The sequence below is a fragment of the Alosa alosa genome, chromosome 15, assembly GCF_017589495.1.
Source record: "Alosa alosa isolate M-15738 ecotype Scorff River chromosome 15, AALO_Geno_1.1, whole genome shotgun sequence".
NCBI classification, from domain to species: Eukaryota; Metazoa; Chordata; class Actinopteri; order Clupeiformes; family Clupeidae; genus Alosa; species Alosa alosa.
The window spans coordinates 27,030,304-27,041,545 of record NC_063203.1 but is presented as its reverse complement, the minus strand read 5'-3'; the positions used below and the strand labels follow the sequence as shown (position 1 = coordinate 27,041,545).

The 11,242-nt window shown below is 42.3% G+C and overlaps 1 protein-coding gene across 1 annotated transcript in view; it reads right to left on the bottom strand.

The window, feature by feature from the left end:
* The window catches only part of LOC125308175 (cytochrome P450 2M1-like), a 15,472-nt gene extending 6,707 nt beyond the window's left edge, over positions 1–8,765 (bottom strand). Inside the window, exons 1-3 of the mRNA XM_048264497.1 lie at positions 8,569–8,765; positions 7,256–7,418; positions 5,951–6,100 (exon numbers count right to left, since the gene is read on the bottom strand). Of these exons, the coding sequence (XP_048120454.1) occupies positions 5,951–6,100; positions 7,256–7,418; positions 8,569–8,760 (505 nt within the window). The 5' untranslated portion in view covers positions 8,761–8,765. The remainder of the gene's footprint in view (positions 1–5,950; positions 6,101–7,255; positions 7,419–8,568) is intronic.
* Positions 8,766–11,242: the final 2,477 nt, after the last annotated feature.

Genomic DNA, 11,242 nt, shown 5'->3' with positions numbered 1-11,242 from the left:
AGGAATCAATGTCAGGCCAACCGTCATAGCAGACTGGCACATCAATTCCAACCTGGACAGAACGTCTGGCTATCCTCTAAAGATATCCCATTGCGGGTGGAGTCTCACAAACTTGCCCCTCACTTTATTGGCCCCTTTAAAGTGACCCACAAAGTCAACCCAATCACTTACCATCTCCAGTTGCCCCGCTCCTTGAAAATCAATCCCACTTTCCATGTGTCCTAGTTGCGCCCAGTCTTCTATTCCCCCTATTGCCCCTGCCCTGCCACGAATCATTGATGGTGATACCACCTACAGTACACTATTCATTGGTTACTGGACTCCCGTCTAGTTTGTGGGGGAGTCCAGTATTTGGTGGACTGGGCTCGAATTATCTTTTTGTCTTTAAGGGGATCTCTCTATCTCATAAAAAGTTCACAAGGCACATCCCAAGGCGATACAATTAAATTAAATAAAAAAATATCTCTGCCCTTCCTCTCCTGTAGCATTTGATCAGTGCTCTTTTTAAGTTGAACCAGGGTAGTGCTTAACTATAGCTACTACAAACTACTGTTAACTTATGTGATCATTCAATAATCAAACAATCATCAAACAATATTCAAACCTAAACAATTGCACTCTAGACTAAGTTATGATCCTTTTTAACCAGATAAGTCATATATTAGTTATTTGAGGCCTAGCTAATTTCAGTGTAATTTTACTATTAAGCTCTTTGGTCATTGTAAGGCTAATCTATTATGCTATATACGTTTTCAAGACAGTATAGGCTACCCATATCTGTGAAAGTATGATGTGATCATACTTACGGCAGCCTATATGTCAAGGAAACATAGTCTCATGATTGTTACATTCATGTCACCTGAAGCATGATGGTAGACATATCTATCCAAAGCTCAGTTGATCTGTGCATGTCATGATCAACTTTTGATTCTTTGATATGGAAACCAAGTTCCTTATTTTGGGCTGTAACATTAGAATTTCAGCTCAAAGTTGTAGAAATTTGCTGCAATTGGAAAACTCGGGAACGGCTTACTGTACAGAAGAATGCTTCATATTGTCGTGTCCAGTAAGGTCTGCTGTTTATTCTTATGGTTTACCCTGTATTGAGTGACCCCTGGTAGCCTAAGCACAGGGATGGATAATGAGCGTTGTTTAAGATTAAATTACAATGCCAGGCACCTTCAGATATGAGACCCCCTCAGATTTTTGACTATGTTGTTTTCATAAGTGAAGTGAAACCTGACTAAGAGGACACTGACTAGACTTGCACAATAATCCTCTCTTGATCCATTGCTGACTGGATGTGAAAGTTGTGTATTACATTATAGTGTGCCTGTCTGTGTGCACATCCTACCAACCATACACCGCTGACATTAACACTAACATTCATTCCTAAAAACATCTGACCATATCTCAACATATCTGCCCATACTTTTGAACTATACTGAGACGTAGATCTGAGATCTACACTGAGATATTCTGAGTATTATCGGTATATTGTTACAGAAGGACTATGCCGACTGTTTTTAGTGGCAGGCTAGCACATACCGTTGACTTGCGCTAGCCTAGCACCTGCGAACTCTGCAATTAGAACGACTGGATGAAACGTGTTGAAAACGGTCTCCACTGATAAATATCACACTTGCTTACTTGGAAATGAGGTCCTATGTCCAAAATCCTGAACCACCCCTTTAACCGCAACTGTTTGCCAGAAACCTAATTTGCATGTGAAAATATGACCTTCGCCAGAAACGTGATATTTCTGTAAGGATAAATATCCAATTGCATCGAAGTCCGGAATCATTCAGAGTAAACATTGGTCTAGTGTTACCCAATTGCGTGCAGTGAGATTTTTAAATGCATGCTTGGTGCCGCTCCTCGAGTTGGGCCATTACATTGTTCGTGGCCAGACCCTTAATCTTTCTAGATTACCAGGGTCTGGATTTTCCAGGCTAGAATGTCTCTACAATGGTGCTGAATGTAGCTCCGTGAGCAATTGGCTTTGGTCATGCCGTAGACTTATATGACAATGCTGAAGTGTTCAAAGGTGTGGTCCTCAATTCTCTGGATATTTGAGCTCAATAGCTACAATACATTCAAAACCATGCAGCCAGGCTCCTCACCCATACCAAACGATCTGCACACATCACCCCCATTCTCCATCAACTCCACTGGCTACCAGTTCCGTCCCGGATTAAATACAAAGTGCTACTACTCACATTCAAAGCCCTCCATGATCTTGCTCACCCCTACATCTGAGACCTCTTGACCCCTTACACTCCTTCCCGCTCACTCAGATCCTCTGACCAAAACCTCTTGGCTATCCCCCGCTCCAGACTCTCCACCCTGAGTGGCAGGTCCTTCAGTGCCTTGGCCCCCTAAACTCTGGAACTCCCTCCCCCAACCTCTTTGTGACTGTCCATCTCTTCCTTTCTTCAAAGCATATCTCAAGACCTTTTTGTTTAATGATCACTTCTCCTCCTCAAGTTAACCCATGTTGCTTCCCTTTTGCAGAGTCAGGGATATGTACTAACACCAGGCTTTTTTGTGCGCACACATTGGATGAGAAGTTATGGAACTTGATGAGAATTTGCTACAGTTGTGTGCTAAAAGTGTAAGTGTGGCCGTTATCTTCACCCACACAACATTGACTCTCTCTAGAGCTGGACTTGGAAAACAATACGCAATACTGTGGAACACACTGCTGAGTTTAACAACATGTGCCCCATAACGTTGGTAAATACCCTCCAGAATGGTTACATATCAAAGAATGCATCTTTTTCCTTGCTCAATGTACGTTCCCTCAACAACAAAGAACTAATGATTTAATCACTGATATGGGCATCAACTTTATGTGTCTAACTGAAACCTGGCAAGTGCGAAATGAGTTTATCACACTAAATGAAGCCACTCCACCTGGGTTTGAATTTATTGATAAGCTATGCTCGGCTGGGCGTGGGGGCTTGCTATGCTCTACCGCTCCTGTTTTAAGGTTGTGTGTGTGCCTCTGCAGGATTTCTCATCATTTGAATGTCTTGCTCTGAAACTTACTGGTAGTCTACCACTACTTATCTTGCTTATTTATAGGCCGCCTAAAGCATCACCTAGTTTTCTAAATGAATTTGCTGAGCTTCTATCTTCTGTATGCCCTCTGTATCCATCTATCCTTGCTCTGGGTGATTTTAATATACATGTTGATTCAAACAACCGTAATTTTGCCAATAATTTTCTCAATATACTAAACTGCTTTGATCTTGCCCAGCATGTGAACTTTCCCACCCACTCAAAAGGTCACACTCTTGATCTTGTCTGTGCCACTGGCATCTCTCCATCAGACCTTTGCCCTAAGGATCTCTCTGTCACTGACCACAAAGCTGTAATGTTTAATATTGCTGTTCCTGAGCCTCATCGCTGTCCCCGTGCTTCACGCTCCATCACATATAGGAACACCAAGAACAACACACAGCTGAGCTATAAGACACACTACAATCCCAACTTGTGGATAAGCAAAAGCATAGCTTTATGTTTTACATGTTACAAATGTGGATGTGTATGGGTGGGATATGTGTGGGGTGTAAAGTTTTTATGCACTTTTTTATGTCCTTTTATGTCCATAGTGACTTTTTTACTTATTTATTGCTACTTTTGCACTGAACAAGGAATGCACTTAATTTCGTTGTACCTGTGACAATGACAAAAAAAGATATTCTATTCTATATTCTATAAGCCACTTAACTTGTGTCCTGATGATCTTGTCCTACTCTACAACTCTCATCTATCTGACACATTAAATAATCTGGCCCCCTTGAAAACACAGACTGTCTCCTTTCTACGCTCTGCTCCATGGTTTACACCTGAGCTGCGCAAAATGAAGTCCACCAACTGGAGCGACTTAGCAGAAGGACTGGCCTAACTGTCCACGCACAGGCATATGCTGTAAAGACCATGGCCTACAAGGAGGCTCTTAATGAGGCTAAATCTGTGCATTACTCCACCATCATTGCCAGAGGTTAGCCTGGTTAGCGCCACCACTTCTCAATGAGACGTGGTCTGGAAACCAAACGTTAATTTTCTCGTATTTGAAAAAAATGCCCAGATCCGTTTATTGGGTGCCACGGATGTCTATCAAATGCATCTGTGCAAAGCTCATCATTGTCTTGCTTTCCCCCTTGTTCTGTGATTGGTCTCCTATCTCAGGCGAAAATTTGCTCCATGGTCTCCAGGCTGCCTTAGCAGCGTGAATCAAATCACGCGCAAGGCAGCATGGCAACACCCAGGCTAGCCAGAGGTCAGAATAACCCTAGAACCCTCTTGTCCACAGTCAATAAACTACTCCAGCCTAACAGACCCTTTCCACTTACCCCTTCAACTGATCTTTGCTGTGACTTTCTTGATTTTTACCTTAAACAAAATTAACACCATCTACAGGCAATTTCAATTACTCCCCTGCTACACATTACTGCTGCTACACTGAGTGATGCCCCCATTTCCCCTGCATTACCAGTCCAGTCCTTCTCTGCTTTTGCACCTGTGGATGAGCACTTTGTCCATGACCTTGCCACCAAGTCTAGGTCCTCTACCTGCCTCCTGGACCCTATGCCTACTCCACTGGTCAAGACCTGCCTGCCAGTGCTGTGCCCCCTCCTCGTTCACATTATGGACCCTTTCAAGAGAGTTCCATTATCAGCATCATAGTTGGCCCCACAAGACTTCCTTTTTAACATTCCATATGTTATCTTAATGCAGAGGAAGTAGATTGGGGCCCAAATAGAACGTTCAAGCATTGTTTTTGTTTACCTTGTTGAAAGGGTCCATAAATTCATCTCTTCTCACTGGTTCTGTCCCTCAGTCTCTCAAAACTGCAGCTATCACTCTTGTTCTTAAAAAATCTGGAGCAGCTACTGATGATCTCAAAAACTACCGTCCCATCTCCAACCTGCCCTTTATTTCCAAACTCCTTGAGCGCACTGTAGCCACACAACTCCAAGACCACCTGACTGCTCATGTCCTATGGGAAGTTCAACACGGTCTGTCACAACACACTGATCACTAGGTTGGAAACACTCTTGGGTATCACTAGCACTCCACTCTCCTGGTTTAGGTCATATCTCACAGCTAGGGAACAGTTTGTCTCCATAGGTAATTTCAGGTCCCCCAATTCACCCCTCTCACATGATGTTCCCCAGGGTTCTGTCCTAGGTCATGATGTTCCCCAGGGTTCTGTCCTATGGCACTACGTCAAAGCACTTCCCTGTCCACCTTTAAATCCATGTTAAAAACTTACCTTTTCACTCTTGCTTTTCCTTCCTACTCATAACCTTGCCTCCTCCATCCCACTCGCTCCTCTATTACTGTTTTACTTTATTTTATTTCATTCTACTTTTGTGGGCAATGTCTGTCTCCTGCTGAATGTATAGTGTGTTTTATTAAGTGTACTGTCGTACTGTCCCTGTATATGTTGCTTTTATGTCTATGTTCTCTTGTATACTGTCTCTGTTTGATGTCTTTATTATGTCTATGTCTTATTTGTCTTATTGTACAGTGTCCTTGGGTGACTTGAAAGGCATTTTAAATAAAATGTATCATTATTATTATTAATGCACCGATACAACACACACGGATCATAGCCTCGACTCTAATGCACCAATACCACACTCACTGCTGAAAAGTTCTTCAGCTCCTCACCATTAAATTCATCAAAGGCCTTCACCAGACTCCTCACCTTCATCATACTCATCAAAGGCCTTCACCAGACTCCTCACCTTCATACTCATCAAAGGCCTTCACCAGACTCCTCACCTTCATACTCATCAAAGGCCTTCACCAGACTCCTCACCTTCATACTCATCAAAGGCCTTCACCAGACTCCTCACCTTCATCATACTCATTAAAGGCCTTCACCAGACTCCTCACCTTCATACTCATCAAAGGCCTTCACCAGACTCCTCACCTTCATACTCATTAAAGGCCTTCACCAGACTCCTGGCCTCCTCCTGCACCCTCTCCTCTACGCTCCTCCGCCCCATCCCAAAGTTCTTCAGCGTCATGATGGAGAACCGACGGAGCTCTCGCCAGCGATGACCACTGCTCACCATCACACCTGTGGAGAACAAGAACCAGAACAGCAACTGAGCCACAGATGTTGAGTTGCTCTGCATTACGGACCAGCAAACTGTCGCTGTTATGAGTCCACCGAGTTGCTGATCTACAAGATCGCCCACGACTTTCTAACGTTCACATTATCTCCAGACTGCCAGTGAGTGTAAAGAACTTTGTTGGCGTTGCATCGGTTGTGGAGACACAGCTGTGTGCAGTTTCACGCGAGTCATCATTGCCCTTGGACATTTTTAGCCGGTTGGAAATTGGACTAATTCTATTTGTATTTTTTATTTATTAATTTGTTTGTTGTCTGTCTTGTATGTCTTGGTGTCGCGGGTACGCTGGCGACTACGCCACTCCGTCCGGCATCTTTTGCGTTTGTTATTTCTTAAATGTAGTTCTATGTCTTGCGGGCTCCGTCCGCTATTGTCTTTGTTAGTCTATGTGTCAATGACAATGTCATATGTGGAGCGCTTTGGGTTGTAAAACTGTATTTACTTTAATTTAATAAAATTTAATAAAACTGACTTGACTTGACTTGAGTTCTGACCATGAATATGACCCTTTCAACAATAAAAACAAAAACAATGCTTGAATGTTCTATTTGGTTCCCAATCTACTTCCTCTCCATTAAGATAACATATGGAATGTTAAAGGAACCGTATGTAAGAAATGTATTTCAATTGATCATAAAATGGCCCTGACATGTCACTAGACATTAAGAAATCATGTTCATTTCAAATACTTATATCATTGACAACAGTAGTCCGGCCAGGATATTGTTGTTTAAAAAGTGAAGTTGCAGCCCTCAACTGATGTTGATGTTGTGTTTTGTCATGTCATGTTGTGTTTTGGCCTGATGCGCCACCCTCTACCTATCTACTAATCACAAAGTCAGTAGTGTTTCGGCATCTGGGTTGGCAACCTCGAGTCAGGGGGGAGGGGGAGGGGATACACCACTCTACAGTAATTTGAAAGTGATTGCAGTACCAGTTTTGGCCACAATCTTACATATGGTTCCTTTAAAACGGAAGCCTTGTGGGGCCATCTATGATGCTGATAATGGAACTCTCTTGAAAGGGTCCGTTTTCTGCAGCATGGCCCCTTTTACCTCCATCACTGCACCACAGCAGAATCAGCCCCCTAGCAAACTCACCGTGTCCATTGGTTGACCTCACCAGGAGGGGGTACTGAGCTCTCCCATTGAACTCCTCTCCCTGGAGGACGAGGGCATCTTTGATGGTCTGATAACCTGACAAGATCACCACTGGTTTGTTGGCCAGCCAGATAGTACACACAGGCCCATACTTCTTACAAAGCTGCAAGGAGAGGCAATGAGAAGGTTTTATGAAAGGTTGAAGTATTGTGTTACAGATTTTTTCAACTGCTTACACACTAAACCTTTGCTTGTCACACAATTTTCTAAACATGTCTTCCAAACATCATAACCCCAGACCAAATCTGCAAAACCATACACTAATTCTCAATGTTTGACTCAGTTTTCAATTTACTAAAACACATTCTGCAAAACACCACACATAATTTTCTACTTACTTGCATTTTTTCCTCTTTATACTGCTTTAAAGATGTGTTTATGGCATTTTGAATGTTGTGTGTCATTTTGCAGGAGATTTGAGGCATTTTGCATTTTGTGTGAGCAATTGTGGGTTTTGTGTGTGGAGTTTTGTAAAATAGACAGCTTTGAAAGTGTGTGTAGACTGTTGCAATAAACTGTAACTGCAGAACACATGAATAAATGATCCATGTGAAAACAAACAGTCTGTTTGAACTTCAAAGTGAGCTTGAACTTTACACTACAAAGGTGACTACTATGACTACAGTACAGTATGTCTGCCAAGCTATGAATCAACGAATGATCTGGAAATAATTCAGATCACTGGAAACGGTGCAAATATATCCTAGCCATCAGATTTCTTTTAATTTTCTAATTGTTAGTTGTTTTCAAATTGCCTAGTTGTTTCCGCTATGCTCATGAAAGTAAATCTCCGGCGAATAGCATGATGTTCTTTGGCAGTCTTCACTTAATTGGCTTGTTGCTCAGCAAACGTCCCCTGGTAGTATTACTGCCTGCAGGTATCAGGTCAACAAGGTCTCAGGTTGAGGCACAGAAAAGGCACAATCAGAGGAAACCTGTACACAATGGTGTTTGAAACCTACACAGTAATAGCTTAACCTGCAACTGAACAAAGAAACGCATGGTTTCTTTTGGAAAATAGGTTAATGTATGCCATTATTTAATGTATAGAGAATGTTGAGCTTATATTACTAAATGTATCTCACCAAATGTGGGCTATATCACCATGCCTAATGCGTGTGCGTAAAATAGTCTATTTACAAAATCTACAGAACATAAAGTATAGTTTGACGTAGTCTATTTTGCAGACTAAGAAAGAAAGAAAGAGAGAAAGAAATCGGTCCGTGGTCGGTCAGTTGATCTTTGGAACTTACCTCCCGATAATAGAGATATGGTTCCTTTAAATCTATTTGGAATAAATTGCCAACAATTGGTGCAGGAGGGGGGCCTGGTGGTAATCTCTCAAAGTTACTCTGTGTACCTCGATTCTTCCAGAACAACACAAAAACAATAACACCCAAAATCAGAGAGAGAAAGTTCGCCTGAAGTAGGGAGAGAATATCCATCTCGACGATGGTAGCCTACATTGGTTGTCGACGTCGACGATAGAAGGTAGAGTAGTTTTCCAATTATACCACACCTACCGGAAAAAGTGGGTGGGAATAGCCTAGGTTTGCACTACGAAACAAACCCCCTTTTTTGGAGTACAGTGCGCCTTGGATAATTTAAGTGAATGTAGACATGTCTAAACAACAGAAAAGCTCATCAGAACGTGTCTAAGATGCAAAGGCATATAGGGCAGAACTTGGACCTGAAGGCGCGATACCACAAAAAGGTGCAATATTTCGAGAAATGGTGGCCTATGACAAAGATAATGAATGCGTAGCAAGATGGGTCGTCCTAGTTCATGTCTATGATAGACAGGTGATATTTTTGAGATATATGCTTCCTATAGGCATTTTTTAGTAAAAGTTGGGAACAGGACTTTTTAACATAATTAAGGTGTGCTGAATCCAACTAGCCCTGTTCCCAAGCTGAATTTTGAGTTTACGACCATCGAATTAGCATAAACAAAATGGTTGCCAAAAAAGCGATTTTGGGCACTTTCATTGGGGGTCATGATACCATGTAAATTAATTCATATTGTTCACAGAAATCTTCCTTGGCCAATAGATCAAGGATACAGGCTGTGAAAAAAAGGAAAAAAAATCTAGTATTATGCCCATGTTATTAGGCCTTACCTGAAAAAACTTTTGAAAAATGTAATTGTTAAAATGTTATAACTGAGCAGGCACACGGTATTTGACGAATGAGACTTATGTTTTTTGAGGGTCAAGAAAGATGTGTAGTGATGAAATGTAAAGTGTAAAATTGTGGCCTACTGGTTAGGTCTTCGGGCTTGAAACCAAAGGGTTGCCGGCAGGGCGGAGCTACGTGGTGGCCAGGGGGGGCTACGGCCACCACTGGTCAAAGCTTGGCCACCCTGCTGGCCCCCCCAGCTCCGTTTAGTGAAAATTAAAAAAAAAAAAAAAAATGCCGTTTTCGACGGCACTTTGTCAACACTTTGCAAAGCAGGGACTGAACCAATTACTGCACTCTATCTACGACCATTGGCCCAGTCAGGAAGTGTAGCCCACTGTTCAAATCGTGAGTAGGCTAGGCCTAGTGCAGCAGCAGCAGCAGCAGCAGCGGGACAGTTCAAGTCATCTGTTAAAAACACTTGACTGTAGACTACTACTTAACCTTAGTAACAACAGGTGAGTTGATGATGAGTTGGAAAAATAATGCTAATAAGATGTTAGAATGTGTCACGAACCATAGCCAAGTGAGCTGCGATGGGCTGTCCTTAGGTAGGCTCTGACATTGATGTTTGGGGCTGATCAGAAATAATCAGATGCCCGCGGTAACGCTGTTACAAAAATATTTCAATAAAATTCGGGTGAAATGCTAGCATATTAGGCACATATCTCCGGATGGCTCCAATAAAAGTAGGCTAATAGGGCCTAGCCTAGGCTACTTTATAAAAAACATAAATTGCTGACTGCTTGTGGTTCTTGCCATAGCTGGTCAGGCAGAGGCAGGCTGCTGCGTTGCCTGAGTTCTTTACATTGCTCCAGAACTGTTCATCACAGCGAGATGAAACCTTATTTGCGTGACAGAGCAAAAGTGGGGCTTTCCAACGAGACTAAACACTTGCCTGTGCGATCAAGTATGAAAATAAATCAAATTGATTCATATTTACAGTTCACCTGCGCACCATTACTCTCGTTTGAATTACTCGCGAACCCGTGATCGCATAGATATGGGAGACAAAGGGCTACCCCCCCTTTCGTGATCGCATAGAAAGAGGAGACAAAGGGCTATCTATTGGTACCAAGGATATCGATGCTTCTGGGCTATAAAAACAGACAACGTGACTGCAAAATAACATCATGTACAAAAACCAACGCTGCACACCCATTACTCTCGTTTGAATTAGGCCCTACTCACGAACCCGTGATCGGATAGATATATCACGCATGTCAGATGAAAGAGGAGACACAGCGCTATCATTTGATACCAAGTACATCCTTCTGGGTTATAAAACAGACGAAATGACATCAAAATAATAACTTCATATAGCTCGACTTACCCCACGTTTTTGTGTGTTGTGGTGGCAAGGCATGTTCATAATCCAACGCTATCATGTGTTTCTTTATGGCAAAGTATGTTCATAATGCGGTTTTCAGATCCCAGCAAATTCCTGCATGGCATCCAATTCGAGACTCACATTGCATCCCAATTTATTCGACAAAGAAACACCTTTTTGCCTTCACTTTGTTCATGACAATGCAGTAAAAAGTTGTTTTAGAATCATCATGAGTGTACACACAGAACGCAAACTCAGGTTCAGTCAGGTCAGATCAGTTCGTGTCACAGATATGGAGCGCAGAAAGGGCATTTTTCATTACTAAATAAAAAAAAATGGCATTCATTTCTGTAAGGCGCACACCAAATTTCTAAAATTGCTCAGCCCCAAAGCCCCCCTTCACCATGGTTCTTATATTG